This window comes from Jatropha curcas, chromosome 1 (assembly GCF_041381405.1).
Source record: "Jatropha curcas cultivar XTBG-Jc1 chromosome 1, XTBG_Jcur_1.0, whole genome shotgun sequence".
NCBI lineage: Eukaryota > Viridiplantae > Streptophyta > Magnoliopsida > Malpighiales > Euphorbiaceae > Jatropha > Jatropha curcas.
The window spans coordinates 3,890,720-3,909,464 of record NC_143151.1 but is presented as its reverse complement, the minus strand read 5'-3'; the positions used below and the strand labels follow the sequence as shown (position 1 = coordinate 3,909,464).

Genomic DNA, 18,745 nt, shown 5'->3' with positions numbered 1-18,745 from the left:
AGTTGCTGCCAAAGTTCTTAGGGCCCCAATTCACATTGACAACTCCTTTTCTCTCTCACAAAAGTTTTCAGTTTTATTAATGAACCAGTGTATTGTGTTGTTCATGTGTCTGGTTTCTTGAATCTTTGTTACCCTAACTCAACTGAATGAAACTTAACTGAGGAAAGATTACCCAACAAAATTGGTCCATTTGAAGACCATACTCAAAATATTTGTACATACATATATGGTTTTAGACTTTTTTTGTTCTTTTTAGCTGTTAAAGATTCAAACTTTATTGGGTTGTTCTCAATCTTTACTGTTTTGTGTTGAACCCAATACACAAAAAGGGTTGTTAAGGAGAATTAGTTCTTCTGTTGTTGCATTAAATGAAAACCCCCATTTTGTCTTGGTAGAGGAGGACCCTCATAAATAGTGAAAATTTAATTAATTTTTATTTGAAAGAAAAGGACTGATTGTAAATTGTCAATAAAAAAAGGAAAAAAAAAAAAAGGGAGAAAGCTATGCAAAGCAAGAAAGCAAATTGAGAGAAGAAGAGTGAGAAGTGTGGGGGAGAGTGTGGGTTGTGTACTGTCTTAGCCTGTCCCCTCCACCCAACACAGTCCTTCTCTCTCACTCTCTCTCTTTCTCTACAGTCTAAGTCCAAAAGCCACCACCACATTGGCTTTTTTTTGCCTTTTGTTTTCTGTGCTTCCTATGCAATTGTCTATGTCTGCTACTTCTGCTCCCTCTTCTCAGTACCTGCAAATGGGGGAGGAATCATACTTTGAATTTCTTGTTATTATTTGATACCCTTTTCTTTCTTCGTTTCTTTCTTTCTAATCTTTTTAGCTTTGTGTGGGTATCCTTTTCTAAACATGACCTTCTTGTTGTTTTCTATTCATCTTCTTGCACGGTCTCCTGTATTAGCTTTATGGCCTTAAAAAAAAAAGAGTTTCTTGCTATGATTTGACCTCATTTCCAATTTTCTATGTTTTTCTCTTAGCTTTGTGGGTACCCTTCTTTCTCATTTGATTACTCTCTTATCCCTACTTTTCTTTTTTGTTTATTTCTTGATATTTTTGGTGTTTGGTTATGTGGTTGTACTTATTTTTTTAAGCCCACATACTAAGATTACAACACTGGGTGGGTGTTCATGGAAATTGATCTGAACCATGCAGTGACTGAGGTGGAGAAGAATGCATTTTGTACTACCGGGGACTCTTCCTCTTCTTCTTGTTCTTCTAATTCATCTCCATCTCCAGTTTCCTCGTCTATTTACTTGGAGCTTTGGCATGCTTGTGCTGGTCCTCTTACTTCACTGCCCAAGAAAGGGAATGTGGTTGTTTACTTCCCTCAAGGCCACCTTGAACAGGTTGCCTCTTCCTCTCCTTTCTCTCCTGTGGAAATGCCCACCTTTGATCTTCAACCACAAATCTTTTGCAAAGTAGTAAATGTGCAACTCCTTGTAAGTGCTAAAGTCTTTTTTTTTTTTTTTTTTTTTTTTTTTTTTTTTAATTTTAACTTCCTCTGCGTTCTTTCTATTTAGCTTCTTTCAAACGTTGAAGATTTTCAGTCATTTGCTTCCTGATTTGCTGCTGTTTTTTTAGTTTTCTAATTCTGCTCCCTTGAAACAGGCCAATAAGGAGAATGATGAGGTCTACACGCAGCTTACTTTGCTTCCTCAACCAGAGGTATTTCTCAATTGATGTTATTGCTCATTTCCTGCCAATCTTCTTCTTCCTTTTTTTTTTTTTTTTTTTTTTTTTTTTTTTTTTTTTAAGTTATTGGTGTTTTATTTGAAGAGAATTGCTTTCTTTTTTGGGGATTAGGTACTGTGTCCTTTTCAGGTCTCAATTTCCTTACTTTTTCCTCTTAAGCTTTTAGTCTTGCTCCATAAGCTAGCTCAAGGTTTGTACTTTGAAGCTGATTGTGTCATGTTCTGCGAAATTCCATAGTTGGCAGGGCAGAATTTAGAGGGAAAAGAACTTGAAGAATTAGGTGTGGATGACGAGGGTGCAGGTGGATTACCAGCAAAATCAACTCCTCATATGTTCTGTAAAACACTCACAGCTTCTGATACTAGCACCCATGGAGGATTCTCTGTTCCCCGTAGAGCTGCTGAAGACTGTTTCCCTCCTCTAGTATGTTTTTATGCCTTTAGTTGCTTTATTGTTGGTTGACAAACTCATTTGGTAACTGTAGTTAGACTTTGTTCTGTATGTATTGCTATTTCTTTATTTATAGGATTACAAACAGCAGAGACCCTCTCAAGAGCTTGTAGCCAAAGACTTGCATGGAGTAGAATGGAGATTTCGACATATTTATAGAGGTAAAGCTTAATGGAATATTTGGGTTAGGTCTAAGTGAGGAAAATGCTGAGGGTATTGCTTAATGCTTATTGCTTTTTAGGTCAACCGAGAAGGCATCTGCTTACTACGGGGTGGAGTATTTTTGTGAGTCAAAAGAATCTTGTTTCAGGGGATGCGGTGCTATTTCTAAGGTATACATACAGGATAATGATTCTGAAGTGTATATTTACTCCTTTTGAAGGTTAGGGAAAAGATCCTCCTCAAATTTAGTAACTAGCCTATTAGGAAAAACAAATCATTAGGAAATGGAGTATTTTCTTAGAAAGCTACAAATTCAAAAATACTTTTAGCTGTTCAAATGTCATTAAGATCCTAAAAGTTCAATTTTTGATTAAGTAAGAAATGTCGAACAATTTCCCAATGATGTTTGAACATACTGTTTTGAAAGAATCCAATTTTTGTTTGGAATATAAATGTCATTAATATCTGGTTATTTTAAGCTCACAATCTGTTTTCTATTGGTCTTCTTAGGGGTGAAGATGGAGAGCTGAGGTTGGGGATTAGAAGAGCTGCTCGACCAAGAAATGGTCTTCCTGATTCAGTTATTGGCAAGCACAATTCATATCCCAGTATACTTTCTCTAGCGGCTAATGCAATATCCACAAAGAGCATGTTTAACGTCTTATACAGTCCAAGGTATTACTCCTATTAGGAATTGGATCTTATTGATATTTCAATTAATCCTATTATTTTGGTATTACTATTAATTATTAAATCCTATGAAAGCCATAATTAAATTACTGTAAATTATTTGGTGGAATTTGAGAAGCTTAATAAAGCGAGATACCAAATTGATAAGGTAAAGGCCTGCGCCATCAACAACGAATAGTATCACTCATTAAAACTTTGATATGAGCAATATATAAGTGATATCAGAGATGTAGATTGTTTCACGATTCAGGATGGCCAAGGTTTTGAGAAGCTGTATAGTCCCAACTTCTGAGGGAAATACACTTGTTTAGTGTTGCATCAGGATGGGGACACAATCTAATCGATGTTAATTTTGTAGTTTGGAGGTGTTTCCACTTTGTTGTGGTGTAGGCTTCTTGAGACATGCTGTTGTTTCACTCGTGGCCTATTCAATTTGCTCGCACTTCATTGCTATAACGCTATATTGCTTAACAAAATAACTGTTTTCTCCTGATATGTGGATGAGGATATTGTCTCTTTCTGTCGAATTTGTGGGCTAAGCAGGAAGAGGCTTTGTGTATGTCCTCAAATAAACTTACCAGCTGGTTAGGACTGAGGAGAATTATCTGACATTAATTTTGTGGAGTTATGCAAGCCTGTTGAAATATTAAGTAAAGTAGCTATTTAGTCAACTCTTTTCATTTTTTGTGGAGTTTGAAAGAATGCGAGGCATGGTGGCATGTGAACAGGGAGAACCATAAAGATGAACCTGAATGATCGGAATATGATCAAGTGCCTGCCTTATGTATGGTATAGGAGTCATAAGTTCAAACCTTGGCAGCCTACTCCCCTTGCTAATTCTAAAAGATGTCTTAGGTATATTAGTAAGTAGAAACAGTTGAATATACGCGTGAAGATAAAAATAAATACATAAGGTGAAGTCTGGAGTAAGTATAGTGGACATTTAAGTTGTATCTAATATAGGTTTCAGTATAATATTATTATAATAGTCAAATAAGCCTAGTGATTATTTCTTCTCAAGTGATGAAACTGTGATGCTCAGGTTCAGATTGCCAACATCGGTACCAGGAATTTATTACTGTAGTTTTCCCATCCAGAGTCCAGAATATACTAGTCTTGTTCAGGCTTGTGAATTTTTGATTAAAGAATCATGTTCTATAATAGGAATAGTGGTTTGTTTCAGTTGACACCATGATTGGATACTACCTGAATGATTATTATTATTGTGTATGAATTAACCTGACTGATGACAGGCCTAGAAATTGATTATTGTGAAAGAAGCAAATTGTCAAACCAATAAAGGAAACAGCATACCTAGTCATGTTCTCACTGATAGACAATGTTGTGGTACTATATTCTGTCAGAAGTAAATTTATGATGCTAAACAATTTCCTGGAGAAAATGCACTTTATTCTCACATACGAAGCTGCAAAGTTATTATGAATTCTGATGTCTATTAAGCTTCATTCTTCTGCTGCTCATCTTTGTTGTGCCAGTTCTATTGTTCTCATCTCGACTGTGCCCCTCAATTGCAATCGTGTACATAAGTGGGCATAACTTGGCCAATTGTTGACAGCATTTTTGTTGGTTTGTTGACCATCTTAGGGGACATCTAAGATTCACTATTACAGTCTTACAAATAGTTGCAGTAATCTGATGTGCTTGAAATACAATTAAGTAGTTTGTGTTGTAAAATGCACTTGGCTTAACTCCATCCCCAAATGCGAGCTCAAGAGGAGGGTTGCCAAGTCTTATATTTTGAATAAAGACCCCCATCCTCACGCCCAGGCATGAATATCTGGAGCATGAGGTTTGCAGGCAAACTCATCTATGGGTGGCTTAACATTGAAGTAGGGTAGACTCTGATACCATGTTGGACTGGGCCTAACTTCATCCTCAAAAGTTGCTCAAGAGGAGAAAGATTGCCAAATCTTATACTTTGAATAAAAACCTAATCCCAAATCAATATGGGATATCAGTTTCAGAGCAACTCTCTTAGGAAAGTTAAAAATGTTAACCTCATGAAAATTTTTAATAATGCAGATCCATTCTTGCATGTACATAAAGTACTTGAGCTATGTATATATATATTTATTCTGCACGGAATTGTTTGGAAAATATCAAGCCTGTATTACAGATTTAAAGAAAAAAGTGACTTCTGTTGATGTGGCAATTATAGGTTTCGAGGTAGTTGGAAAAATTGAATTGTAACTGATTTACAGAATCAAATTGAGAATTTCTGGAAAGGTTGAAATTGCTGTTCTTGTGTGGTGTTATCAAGTTGATAGATGTTCATGATTAGTAGACAGGAATATAGTTCCTCTCCAATTTTTGTAAATCTATTTACCTTTTTTACCTGCCATATACTAGATAATAAAGGAATTTGAAATACTTGAAAATGCAGGGCCAGTCATGCAGAGTTTGTTGTACCTTGCAAGAAATACATGAAAAGCATCATGAATCCTGTGTGCATCGGTACAAGATTCAAAATGAGATTTGAAATGGATGATTCTCCAGACAGAAGGTCTTGTATGAATTTTGAAATGTGCTAAAACTAATTATTGTTCCTGCAATTATTATCTTCTGGGAATATGATGGTGTTTTTACCTTGTTCCAGGTGCAGTGGTGTTGTAACTGGCATTAGTGATTTGGATCCTTATAGATGGCCCAACTCCAAATGGAGATGCTTAATGGTAATTTTTTAACATGCTTCACATATCATGGAATATTTCTTTACTTGGATTATTTTGTTTCTGTACATTCTGATGTGATATAAGCATATGTTTGTTTTCTCTGCTACTTGAAGACAAAGTATATGATTTCCACAATTGTTTGCTCAAAATGATTGTACCTCTCTTTCCCTCTTCCAGATGATGAATATTTCCTAATATAAATGACAATTTTGGAAACTGTTAGATATTCTGTTTGAATACTAGAAAATCATTATTTCTTTATGTAGCAAGAAGCAACTTAATCTGACAGAATTTTTCATGGAGCCAGCTAAGTGATAGAATTACGAGGAAAATGCCATTCTCCTCTGTAATCCAATGACGGAATTCAAACTTTGAATTATTCCTTTTGAAAGTTGTGAAAAAAATTAAAATTTGCAGGTTAATAATTTGTAAATTGGTAGATATTTGGTTTAGGGATATAAATACACATTTCTGAGTTCAGTAAGAGGGATGGTGTCAAACTTTTAGTTATCATATGATTTTTGTGTGACCTAGTTAATATAGAACTCTTGATATTCCATTAAACAGGTGAGGTGGGACGAAGATATTGCTAGTGATCATCAAGAACGAGTTTCCCCGTGGGAGATTGATCCTTCTGTTTCACTTCCACCCTTGAGCATTCAGTCCTCCCCAAGGCTGAAGAAACTGAGGACTGGTCTGCCAGCAACCCCACCTGATAACCCCATCACCGGTATAAATTTTTCTGTTGAAAACTACTTAAGCTTCTTAATTTTTGTGGTTTGATGTCCCATTTCTCGGTTCTGCAGGAGGTGGTGGGCTTTTAGACTTTGAGGAGTCTGGAAGACCCTCTAAGGTCTTGCAAGGTCAAGAAAATGTAGGTTTTGTATCACCCCTATATGGATGTGACACATTAAACCGCCCGCCTGATTTTGAGATGCGAAATCCAGCACATCAAAATCTGGTGTCAAATGGAAGAGAAAAGGCTAATATCAGCGAGATAACAAGGGCTCGCTCCACTACTTACACAGGCTTTGCGGAAACTGACAGGTTTCCGAAGGTCTTGCAAGGTCAAGAAATATGCCCACTGAGATCACTGACTGCAAAAGGTGATTTCAATCTGGGTGCTTGGGGCAAACCCAACATAGGATGTGGTTCTTTCAATGTATATCATGCACCAAGGCCCAATTTCTACCCTCTAGCAGCAGAAAACCTCCAAAATATGTATTTTCCTTATGGTGGTCTTTACAAAACTAGCCAAGATCCAAGAATGCGCTCATATGCCACCGACTTCCCAAGAGAAAATTTCCAGTTCGGAGCACCTTCCATTCAGACTAGTGTTGCTAGGGATGAAGTTGGAAAACCAAATAAATCAAATGAGCACAAGTCACAGGAAACTATTTCTGCTTCACCAACTATAGGTGTAAATCTAATGAATCAAAAGGACAACTCTTTTAACAGGGCTGGTGGTGGCTGCAAGCTATTTGGTTTCTCCTTGACTGCAGATTCACCTGCTCCAAACTCACAAAACTCTGGTAAGCGGAGTTGTACAAAGGTAAGCTACATTGTAAGCAATGCAAGTCATTTACTTTCTTCTTTAATTTGTTGCCTTACTTGTATAAGCATGAATTGTTAAAGGTTCACAAGCAAGGCAGCTTGGTTGGAAGAGCTATTGATCTCTCAAGACTGAATGGCTATGGTGACCTCTTGAGTGAACTAGAGCGACTATTTAGCATGGAAGGCCTCCTTCGAGATCCTAACAAAGGATGGCGGATCTTGTATACTGACAGTGAGAATGATGTAATGGTTGTTGGTGACGACCCGTGGCAGTAAGTGTCTTTGTAGTGAAACCCACCTTCTACTATCTGTTATCCAGTGCATTTCATAATTATATGGTTGCAGTATGCCTTATCACTGTCATATCAGTAATATTAAAATTACATGTGATAATATGATAATCATGTGCATGTAGGCTCAAAACGCACATGCTGAAGAGTGTCGGTGAAAAAAGGATGGATTTTTACCATTTTTCATAGATGTTTCACTATTTGATCCTGACAGTGAGTTTTTATTTTTTCTGATGACAGTGAGTTCTGTAATGTGGTATCCAAAATCCATATATATACTCAAGAAGAAGTGGAGAAGATGACCATTGGAGTAATTGGTGATGATACTCAAAGCTGTTTGGATCAAGCACCTGTTCTAATGGAGGCATCAAAATCTTCGTCAGTCGGCCAGCCAGATTCTTCGCCACAGTAAGAAGGGTTATATATATGTGTGTGTGTTTGTGTGCCCGTATTTGCTTTGAGTACTATGCTCGCTTTGTTCGTGGACTTACTATTAAAACCTGAACCTAACTAGTTATGTATCTTTTCATAATTTAAGTCGCAAGTCTAATGATTGTCTTTATTAGTGGAACATATTGATGCTCAGAAGCCTACTGTCGTGCCTTTAATGGCATTAGACATGTATAATGATAAATATGTAGTGTGTCAAATTGTTTGAAGTTAGCGCTTTCATCTTTTCAACTCAATCTATCACTATAATCAGTATTATCATTCGTTAATACTATTCACTTAATTATTGTATCCATAGCGAGTTGGGCATTCCTAATTAGAGAGCAACCTTAAGCTATTTTGATTGGATTCTCCTTCTCATTGAAAGCTATTTATTCATTTATTTGTAGTTAATCATTATGGGATTATTGACGCACCATTTATTAACGCTCTACCCTCCACAAGTTAAATAAATCTATCTCCAAATAACCATGAAAACAACATTGTAAAAGTGAAGACTAATATTAAATTGAACAAACTATGTAGTAGTAGCAAAACCGAAGGGGGAAAAAAAAAAAAAAAGAAAGAGCAGTGCCATTTAGGAAAAAGATCAAATAGGAAATTTTTATTTACATCCTTGTATGGATGGTCTCGTGCACAAGGATTTTTCTAAAAACAATATTGAATATCCTCGGTTAAATTTTAAAACATTATTTGTAATTAATTTGGTGTATAGGTTAGATTTATATACCGGATGTAATCAAATCTTTTCCGATCAAATATCTTATAGTCCCCGTTTAACATCAGCAGGTTCTACTAAATAATATATAGCATTATCCCGGTGAGCAATAATTTTATGATTTGATATAAAGAGAATCTCCAGAAATAAATGGTCAAGTTTAGAATGTTCGGGAGCTGCAAAAACTCATGCATGGTGATGAACGTGCCATGTCATTCACGAATTTTTTGCACGTAGTTATCAAAGAGAGGATGAACGAACATAATTTTTTTATGGTAATAATTAATTATGTAGTTTTATTTGAATAATAAATGTCAGTACAGTAGCTTGACGTCCTAATTTTTTTCCAATTTATACTATTATATTTTTGCTGTTATTACTAATACCCTAAATTTATTAGAAGGGAAAATTTCCAAATTTATTATCCTATTCTTCAAATTTCTAATATAATGAATCCTCTATATAAATCAACCAAAACTATACTCTACCTATATTACTGGATCAATAACTATTTCTTTTTTTTTTTTTTTGGTACAACAAGAATAATTATTTCTTTTTTTGTTCTTTGTATAAAAAGAAGATTTAATCCCCTCGAGGCCCAAAATTTAATCAAATTTGTGTTCTTACTCTTACGGCGAATTCGCTAACAATGTCTTTTGTTGGCCATTGCTCTTTCCATAATATTCAATATTACTGTCTTCATATATTCACCACGGTCACTTCAATGGCAAGTGCAGTTGACGAATGGATAGCCACCACAAAGCATATCATAGGCGCGAGCTTTGCGAAATTCTTATAGGCCTCGACACAGAATGGTGTTTACCTAGTGAATCTAATGGTCGTCAAAAAGTTGCCATTATTCAACTTTGTGTAGGAGAAAGATGTCTTATATTACAACTTTGTCATGCAGACTCCATTCCATTATCTCTAATCAATTTTCTTGGCGACGAGAAATTCACTTTTGTTGGTAAAGAAGTATGGAACGATGCAAATAAGCGTTCTGAAGGTTATGGGGTTCATGTTGCACGGACTAAAGATATGGGTCATTGGGCTTCAGAGAAATATAATGATAGAGATATTAGAAAAATGGGGTTGAAAGCTTTAGTTAGACAATTCCTTCAAAAAGAGATTCCAAAACCTAAAGAAATTACAATTAGTGAATGGAATGCTAAGGAGCTTAGACTTGAACAAATTGAGTATGCATGTTTGGATGCTTTTGTTTCGTGGGAATAAGGGATTTTCTGAGCAAAGTTTAGAATTGAATTATACTATCTAGAAGATTTGAATCTTAATGAATCTGTAAGGGGAAGAAAGCTATGAAAGAAAAGGAAAGCAAAAGGATTAGCAGGAGGAAACTTCAGGTTGCAGTGTTTGTTCTATTTTTTTTCTGTTTCTTTTTCTTTTCTAGTGTTCGCCACTTTTATATGTTGTAGTGAAATTTTACCAAGTAAGAACAACGTTCCGCAAAAGTATGTTTTCTTCTTCGATAGGCATCAAGATGGCATCATTTTTTTTTTATTATTATGTTCATTTTTTAAATTCTCGTTTTGATTTCGGACATGGAATTATTAACAGGTTTTCGTGCAATGGGGTCTTTTCATCAACATTGGTCTAAGCCAGAAAACTCGTCCTGTATTATCTCTCTATATCTTTGTATTCCTTAAATCACTTATAATTAATTAAAATTCTGATAGCAATTAAAAATTGTAAAGCTCTATTTTATTTGTTTTGTTTTAACCTTTTTTTTTATTTTTATTTTTAATTACTTGCCACCAAAGCTATCATCGTATATTTATTATCCTAAACCGGAAAGGTTTTCTAATAATCCTACACCATACCTAGTTGGAAAAGGAGTTACTCATGCAGTGAATCCTCTATATAAATCAACCAAAACTATACTCTACCCATCACTCTACCAAACCAACAACAATTTATTCACTTCTATTTTCTTTTCTCTTCAAAAAATAACAACAATGTCTTTCGTTGCCGATTCCTCTTCACATGATATTCAATATTACGATGCTCATATCTTCACCACAGTAACTTCAACAGCTAGTGTAGTCGATGAATGGATAGCCACCACAATGCATATCTACAAGCGTAAACTCTGCAAGCTTCTTGTAGGTCTTGACACCGAATGGTGTTTACCTACAGAATCTAATAGCCACCAAAAAGTCGCCATTGTTCAACTCTGTGTTGGTAAAAGATGTCTCATATTTCAATTTTGTCACGCAGTGTCCATTCCTTCGTCTTTTAGCAATTTTCTTGGCAATGAGAAATTCACTTTTGTTGGTAAAGAAGTAGGAAACGATGCGTACAAGCTTCATGAAGATTATGGGATTCATGTTGCACGTACTAAGGATGTGGGTTATTGGGCTTCAAAAAAATATCACGATAAAGATATTAGAAAGATGGGATTGAAAGCTTTAGCTAGAAAATTCCTTCAAAAGTTTATTCCAAAACCTAAGGAAATTACAATGAGTAAATGGGATGTGAAGGAACTTACATTTGAACAAATTGAGTATGCATGTTTGGATGCTTACGTATCATTTGAATTAGGGCTGTTCTTGAGTAAGCCTAGGGTTGAATTTCAATATTTAGAAGAATTGAAACCCAAGAAGATTTTATGTCCATGCAATTTTGAAATCGACTCAGCTGATTATAATGCATATGAATTTCAATCTGCGAGAGGAAGAAAGTTCTGGAGGGAAAAGGGAAGCAGAAGGTATTAGAGTAGTGTATTTTTTTTTTTTTTTTTCCCTTGTGCTGGTTTTATTTCTCGTGTTTCTTGTTGTTTGTTTTAAGAGCATTAAACAAAAGCTTTAGTTAATTAAGAGCGTTTTTTGATTTCTTTGGGATGGAAATTTTACAAATTAGGCAATGTCTTGATTATAACTTCTTGACCCTAAATTCGTGTTCATCATATTCATAAGCGCAATTAAGAGGACAGACTTGTAGTCCGTCTTTGATGTCGTTGTATTCGATACTACAACGTAAATCTTTTGTTTTATGAAATTGCAATTACCCCCAAATTAGAGAAATTAAATTATAATTTCAGGGGCAGTGCTTATGAAGCAGGTGAAAAACAAGAGTCTCCAAGTGCCGAATATTATAGAAGTAATTTTCTTGGCAACGACCAAGTTTTATATGCCTTCTGCCACCTGTGAGCCACGATTACCTACTAGGAGGTGGGAGAAAAAATTTTCAAAAATTAACTGGCTAAATTAAAATAAAAATTCAAAGCAAAAGTTAAAAAAATTGTTCCTCGCTAATTTCCTTGTATGCAATTGCAAAGGCAAAGTATATTTTTTTCTCCTTTTTCCTGAAGAGTAGGAATAGGGATTCGAATCTGTACTCAAGCCTAAATTATCCATATGCACTTACCGCGAGTGCTTAAAGGGAGAGTTACATGTCTTTAAAAACTGCAGAACAAATTACTATGTATTGAATTATTTAATGCTTGACACATGCACAAACAATAAACTGGTAAATTTTATTATATAGAACTATGCATGTAATGCATAGTCCCTTGGCTGTAAGAGAGTTTTACATTTCAGAATGTGTAAAAGAAAATCATTTACTGTGACCGTTGAAGCACTATGCATGTTCTCTCCTACTGCTTAAAGAGTTCACGGCCAATTATCATTCTTCTGATCTCACTAGTCCCTGCTCCAATCTCGTATAGTTTTGCATCTCGAAGAAGACGGCCCGTTGAGTACTCGTTCACATACCCATTACCGCCTAAACATTGTATAGCCTGTGAAGTAAAATATAGAAATGTAATTGATGAAGTAAAATATAACATGCATTCTAAGATCAACCCTCAAGTGTGTTTTAGTTAAGCAAGTCAGGGAATGAAGAAAAGAGCAAAATTAGTCATTTGAGCGTAATCTTTAAGAAATATACCATACACAAGAAGATAGCAACTTTGGCTAGGGCAGGTGGAAAAGATAGTCCCAAACAGAACTAAAAGGAATTAATTGGCATAACCGTCATTCATTCTTTTGCAACTCTGCCCTGTTTGCCAATTCAAAAAGTTGCTAGCGATCATGTGATATATATATTAATTTTTCTTCTCTCTCAAGGACAAAAAAAAAAAAAATCCATAAATATTATTGTCAAGAAATTTCTGAGATTAAGATTCATAACACATTAGAAATAATAGAATGATGAAAGTATTTCTTGGCCATTTTGATGGTGATGCCGTGACAACAATAATGGCAATTAAGCAGTTGTTGAAGTGTATTTGGTGATTTTGGTGAGATTTGCATGATGTGTTCGTAATTTTTGATTAATTGATTCATGTGCAAGTGAGGATGGTAAGGAGAGGGAGAGAGGAGAGAGTAATTAGAAAATATAACTGTTCTTTATTCATATTAAGAACAGAATTTAAAAAAAAAAAACATTTTAGCAAAACAGGGTACAATTGCAAATAACTTGTAAAAACTTGAGCAAAATCACTTGAATTTTTAAATTAGTGTAGAACTGCAAAAGAAGTCACAAGATTTGGAATATATTAACCTAGTAGACCTTGTTTGATATCTTCATAAAATTTCATATTGAATGTTTGCATTGTCATTTCTTTGACAATTAAAAGGAGGAAAGAGAGGAGAGGAGAATAGGGACAAAGTAAGAAATGAAGAAAATATTCACCAAAGCACAAAATTCTATGGTTCGCAAACAAAAACGGGAAAAAAGGTGATTTAGTGCTCTCTCACCTGCAAAGCAACTTGGGTTGCCCTTTCAGCTGCACAGAGTATCACTCCAGCACAATCCTGACCATTAGCATGCACAGAAGTTATTATAATAAGATAATAAGCGACCTGACATCAAGACAATAGATTGAGAAAAGAAAGAACAAAATAACAAGCCCACTTTGCATTATTAACACAGTGAAATGGAAACACAAAATGGACAATAAGTGAAGGGAACACATAAAACACAATGATTATGGGGAGTATAACAAGAGAAAAGGCGTGCATGTACTTAGAGCACAAACATTTATGTGAAAGGTCATAATGACTTTGATCATGTTGACATTGGCCCACAAAACAAGTGAAATGAACCAAATAATTTTATTATGGACCACTGGTCCCGGAGATACATTTATAATGGAAGCAAGGACATGTAATGTACGAGGTCCGAGTAACAGTACGTAAATAAATTAAAAACTAGAAGATAAACAGAAGAGAGATGTGAAAAGAGCATCATTACCTTAGGGTCAACTTTCCCATTGTCACAGTCCCTTGCAACAGAGTAAACATAGGACCTGAAATAATAGAAATATTAACAAGCTACCTTACCAAAGTCAAATTATAAACAACGTGCTTTTTAATGGAAGAACCATATCCCATTTACCTTGAAGATTGCAAGGAAGTATACATGTCAGCAATCTTCCCCTGTAATGGCAGACCAATTAAAAGAGTAAAAGCTAAGATGCCATAAAAACATCAAGCATTAAACACTAGAAATTCTTGCGTAATAATGGTAGAGAACCTGTATAAACTGAAATTCTCCAATTGGACGACCAAACTGTTCCCTTTGTCGAATATAAGGAAGAACAACGTCAAGACATGCCTGCATGATACCCAGAGGACCAGCTGCCAAAACAAGTCTCTCCAAATCTAGCCCTGACATCATGACATAAACTCCTGCAAGGAAAGGACAATGCTTAACACTTGGCAACAAAATGGAAAAAGGAAGATAGAGAGCATAAAGCATCAATCACAGTGTTATCCAAGCACCATAGCAAGAAAAAATCCATTCTACTTTGTCCTAAGTAGTTGGAAGCTCAATGGAAGTGGCAGCTTTTCATAAATGCAACCGCTACTGATCCACCCATAATATGTTAATCTCAGATGCTAATGAATTTAGATCTCTGCAATTAAAGCAATTAATTTCACAATCAACATACCATTTTGCACTAGAATTTTCACAAGGTTTAAACTCAATGCAACTCCATGATTTCCATTGGGAGTCTTAATGGGATAGTAAGGAGGTTGAAGGTGCTTAAGGAATTGAACTTTTCATCATTTAAAGGATAAATATCACAAACTACTGCAACCAGTCTTGTTTAGTAGTTACAGTAACATAATGAAAAGGTACCTAGCAACTGTCTCTGCTTCAAATGATGAGCACTCACAAGAAGAAGAGATGAAACATCTTCATATAACCAAAAGAAAAACATAAGCTTACAGTATGAGAAAACCTTTTCCTTCCTGCCCAAGCACATTTTCTTCTGGAACAAAGCAATTCTCAAAAACGAGCTCACACCTGTTCAGACCATCTCCTATGTTAGAAAGAGGGAAACAGATGGGCTAGGGGACTCAATACAGAGATTTCTCAGAGCATTGTCAACATACGTATCACTTCCTCGCATCCCAAGTTTGTCTAGCTTCTGGGCTGTACTAAATCTGCAGTCACAAGAAAGAAACAAAACACAAGTCAGGTATACTACTGAACTTCATATTTCATATTCAGTCTGTTAGTAATTTTTGAAACATTCAGGGATATTCTCAACGATGTCCAAAAGTAAATCTTTCTTCAACAACCAATGAATTTCTGCCTTCAACTTCCAAAGAAAACAAACTCGGATGTTCTCATCCCAATATGTTGCATGAATGCACAGAGCAGGTATACTGGTGTTTAAGAAAATTATAATCAAATGAAAACAATAGACTAGAAGTTCGAATTTTCTCTTTCTAGTTGCCTGACTCGGTGTTAAAAGTGTTTATTCGGCTCTGTAACAGAAACTACATGTATATATCCATCATTAAGGCCAAAAACCCAACAGCACTCTGCTGTGTTGGAGATGACATAAAATGATAATCTTTCAGTAAAGCTTGTTACTTTCCAGACCCGGAAATCTAATGGCCTGCTCTTTTGAAAATAGATAAATAACACAAATTTGGTTCCAAGTACCCAGGCATTCCTTTCTCAATGATAAATGCTGTTATTCCTTTTGACCCTGCCTTGGTGTCTGTTTTTGCATAAATAACCTGCAAGAAACTTTTACATGTCACTTCCAAAATAAGGATACTTCATGAAACAAAATATGGTACAGATAATCACAGCCACAATAATAGCTGCATAATTTACAATCATTGTGTACAAGAACATAATTCAGTACACAAAAATATTGCAAATTTGAGGAAAGATAGGGATGCAAAATGTGTGTACAAACATGTCTTCAATCAAATCCGTAGCATTAGAGATAAAATTTCATGCATTGCAAACCACAGTTTATAAGCACACATAACATCCTGAATAATATCCATTTTGGCACATTGCCTACTCTACAAATTATGAACCCTCTCTCTCCACATTCACAAGAATAGAAATTAAAATCACTCTGAAGTGTAATGTTAAAAGTGAATTTTTTCCAACAGGTGCCTATCATCACAATTGATTGTCAGGTTAGATTTCTAAATTTGTCCGAGTCATTTTCATTTTAGCATAGTGGTCATTGCAAGAGATGATGAGATGCTACATGCAGATATAATTGTTGCTTCTACCTTTCGAAATGGTGCTAAATTGGTAAATAAACTGAGACATATTTCATATTAAAAATCAAGAACACAATTTACCACTAAGAAAAACAAATAATAATTAAGCAACTATGCACATAAAATAGAGCCAAGTCATGTTAGAAATAAAACAAAACAGCAATAAAAGGATTACCAATGTCTGTGCAACAGGACCATTTGTGCACCACATCTTGTTCCCATTTAGAACATAGCCCGCATCTACACGATCAGCTTTGCATTTCATGCTAACAACATCAGATCCAGCTGAGAGAAGACTCAAAGATATTAGCCAATATTAAACAAAGAGCAGCTGCAAGGTTGTTATCATTACCCCATAACTATAAGATATAAGATGTTTAAAAGATCATAGAAGTTACCATTTGGTTCGCTCATTGCAAGAGCTCCCACATGCTCTCCACTGATAAGCTTTGCAAAAACAGATAACTGGTTAGTTATATTTCCTAGCTAAAGTTGACAATAGGCGTTATCACTGCTGTTGGATAGCCGGAGAACATTGTAGATTATAATTCTATCTTCTCGAACTGAATATGGTGGGATAGGAGGATAGGAAAGTAAATTTCATATAAATACTTGCTTTCTAGTAAAATTTTGAAGCAAAATGCTGGATAATAATATTAACTTCAGTCTGACGATAACAACTATTTACAGTTTGATAATTTTATTAGTGCACAAAGAAATAGCTAGCCAGCAGCACACAATAATTTGCTGGATGGCATGGCAAAAGTAATATAATGAGGCAAAAGATAATAAAGCGAGAAAATAGAACCTTTGGCAAGTATTTCTGTTTCTGAGCAGGACTTCCATTCCTCACCTGAGAAGACCATTACAATTACATCAAGAACTCATAACAGTGCAAAATACTATAAAATTTGCAAGAGCTCTCTTTTCTTTACCAACTGATTGATGCACAAATTAGAATGGGCACCATAGGAAAGTCCAACAGATCCTGAAGCACGGCTAATTTCTTCCATCGCTATGCAGTGATACAAGTAACCAAGACCAAGTCCTCCATATTCCTCTACACACACACAAAAAAAAAAAAAAAAAAAAAAAAGTACAAATTGACTCAATGAATGCTATTTAGAGGTCCATCTCAAAAAGCTCACACTTCCAAACAGAGAAAAATAAATTAATGCAGAATACACGGTTCTCTATTAGTTAGATTTTTAATTTTTAATTTCTCATAAAACAAAAACAAAGAGGAAGATCATAACAAATTTTTTAAAAAAAGAAAAGAAAAGAAAAGGAAGAAAATGAAACCTGGTGCTGTAATTCCAAGGAGATTAAAATCTCCCATGAGCTTCCACAGATTAGCTTCCTATAGCAAAGCGAAACAACACAAACACCAAATTTAATAAAATTGGGATTAAAACTAATCATAAAAAAGCTATTTGAATTATCCCATACAATTACCTTTGGGAAATTATTGGTTTGGTCTATTTTAGATGCATGAGGAGCAATATTTTCTTGTGCGAATTGAGAAACACTTTCCTTAAACTGTAATAGTTAGCAACCAAACACCATCAGTAAAATACAAATTATAATAAAATTTATATTAACCATATCTAATCGGAGAAAGAGAGAGACCTGAAGCTGAGTATCATCGAAGAGAAGCGATGTAGAGAAAGAAGCGCGCTGTGTCTGCTTCCTTATGATCGAAGAACACAGGGACCTTACTGCAAATACTCTTTGCATTGTCACTCGCTATTTGCTACTGCTTTCCAAAGAGAAATGAAGAAGAATAAGAGAAAAAGAAAAGAAGAGAATCGAAAATGAAGAGGACAGAAAATAATGGTAGTGCGATTATTTATTTATAATATAATATAATATAATATAATAAATATTTAATATTTAATTTACTTTAATATTAATATGAAAAGCATTGCGTTATAGTAGTATTTTAGGATTATCTGTTAGTAGTAATTAATTAATTGAATTAATGTAAGGAAAAACAACCCTTTAGATTTACACTTTTTTTTTTTTTTTTTGAGAAGGTACACTAAAAATATTTTTAATTGCTCCCCCTACTAAAAGGATATGGCACCACGTCAGCTTCTATTAGACTATTACCATTACGACTTACCTGTAAGTTCTAAAAACTGCATTAGTGAATTTTTAATGCTTAACTTTTTGATTAAATGAAATTTTAAGGATTAAATGGTAAAGTCGTTAATTAATTTTGTAATGGGATGCCCATTAGAGGTGAGTGCACTTGATTAACAGCTAATTATGTTTTTTCTTATATATATTTGCACACTCTTCTCCATTTAAATAAAATCCATGGTTTCAATCTCATAAATGGAGTGACAACCAGTCAGCTTAACCAGTAATTAATCCTAACCTAGCCAGTAGATGAAGATGGAGGGGATGTGAGTCAGCATGCTGCGTCTCTATCTGATAGCAGCTCTCTGTTTGTTCTCTTTTTTCTTTTTTTTTTTTTTTTTTGGTTAGTATTATTTGTTTTCTCCATTTCCATAATATTGAGTTGCGT

General features: G+C 34.9%; 4 protein-coding genes across 6 annotated transcripts; 3 read left to right on the top strand and 1 right to left on the bottom strand.

Annotated features, from left to right (window-relative positions):
- Window positions 1–514: 514 nt before the first annotated feature.
- Window positions 515–8,198, top strand: ARF4 (auxin response factor 4). Of its 3 annotated transcripts, none has more exons than XM_089720325.1 (12): window positions 519–1,447; window positions 1,617–1,673; window positions 1,938–2,123; window positions 2,227–2,311; window positions 2,392–2,482; window positions 2,823–2,987; window positions 5,407–5,526; window positions 5,626–5,695; window positions 6,263–6,425; window positions 6,502–7,247; window positions 7,331–7,521; window positions 7,780–8,198. In XM_089720325.1, exons 1-12 carry the CDS (start codon window positions 1,136–1,138, stop codon window positions 7,949–7,951), a joined length of 2,358 nt encoding a protein of 785 aa, XP_089576451.1. In that variant the 5' UTR covers window positions 519–1,135; the 3' UTR covers window positions 7,952–8,198. The 3 variants fall into 3 exon arrangements, with proteins under 3 accessions (XP_089576452.1, XP_089576451.1, XP_089576446.1); XM_089720320.1 differs by having other exon boundaries at window positions 520–1,447; window positions 5,620–5,695; XM_089720326.1 differs by lacking the exon at window positions 7,780–8,198 and having other exon boundaries at window positions 515–1,447; window positions 5,620–5,695; window positions 6,502–7,227; window positions 7,331–7,514.
- A 1,253-nt stretch (window positions 8,199–9,451) lies between these two features.
- On the top strand, window positions 9,452–9,952 carry LOC105628334 (3'-5' exonuclease). Its single transcript, XM_012209731.2, is given in 1 exon segment — window positions 9,452–9,952. A coding segment is annotated over 1 exon segment (501 nt).
- Window positions 9,953–10,669: 717 nt separating this feature from the next.
- LOC105628336 (3'-5' exonuclease) lies at window positions 10,670–11,439 on the top strand. Its single transcript, XM_012209732.3, has one exon. It carries the CDS (start codon window positions 10,681–10,683, stop codon window positions 11,437–11,439), a length of 759 nt encoding a protein of 252 aa, XP_012065122.1. The 5' UTR covers window positions 10,670–10,680.
- A 742-nt stretch (window positions 11,440–12,181) lies between these two features.
- LOC105628121 (isovaleryl-CoA dehydrogenase, mitochondrial) lies at window positions 12,182–18,041 on the bottom strand. Its single transcript, XM_012209466.3, has 15 exons — window positions 17,842–18,041; window positions 17,668–17,751; window positions 17,515–17,572; window positions 17,148–17,272; window positions 17,021–17,065; window positions 16,611–16,659; window positions 16,388–16,497; window positions 15,629–15,705; window positions 15,070–15,120; window positions 14,916–14,980; window positions 14,204–14,358; window positions 14,066–14,106; window positions 13,922–13,976; window positions 13,426–13,482; window positions 12,182–12,464 (listed from the first exon to the last, which is right to left on the bottom strand). Exons 1-15 carry the CDS (start codon window positions 17,947–17,949, stop codon window positions 12,321–12,323), a joined length of 1,224 nt encoding a protein of 407 aa, XP_012064856.1. The 5' UTR covers window positions 17,950–18,041; the 3' UTR covers window positions 12,182–12,320.
- Between the last annotated feature and the right edge of the window lie 704 nt (window positions 18,042–18,745).

Coding starts and splice junctions, on each gene's coding strand:
- ARF4 (XM_089720320.1), top strand. CDS start 1,136: ATGGAAATTGATCTGAACCATGCAGTGACTGAGGTGGAGAAGAATGCA. Junction 2,312..2,391: donor ATTTCGACATATTTATAGAG/GTAAAGCTTAAT, acceptor ATTGCTTTTTAG/GTCAACCGAGAAGGCATCTG. Junction 7,522..7,779: donor GTTGGTGACGACCCGTGGCA/GTAAGTGTCTTT, acceptor TTCTGATGACAG/TGAGTTCTGTAATGTGGTAT.
- LOC105628336 (XM_012209732.3), top strand. CDS start 10,681: ATGTCTTTCGTTGCCGATTCCTCTTCACATGATATTCAATATTACGAT.
- LOC105628121 (XM_012209466.3), bottom strand. CDS start 17,949: ATGCAAAGAGTATTTGCAGTAAGGTCCCTGTGTTCTTCGATCATAAGG. Junction 15,706..16,387: donor GTCCTGTTGCACAGACATTG/GTAATCCTTTTA, acceptor AGTTTCTTGCAG/GTTATTTATGCAAAAACAGA. Junction 13,977..14,065: donor ACTTCCTTGCAATCTTCAAG/GTAAATGGGATA, acceptor CTATTATTTCAG/GTCCTATGTTTACTCTGTTG.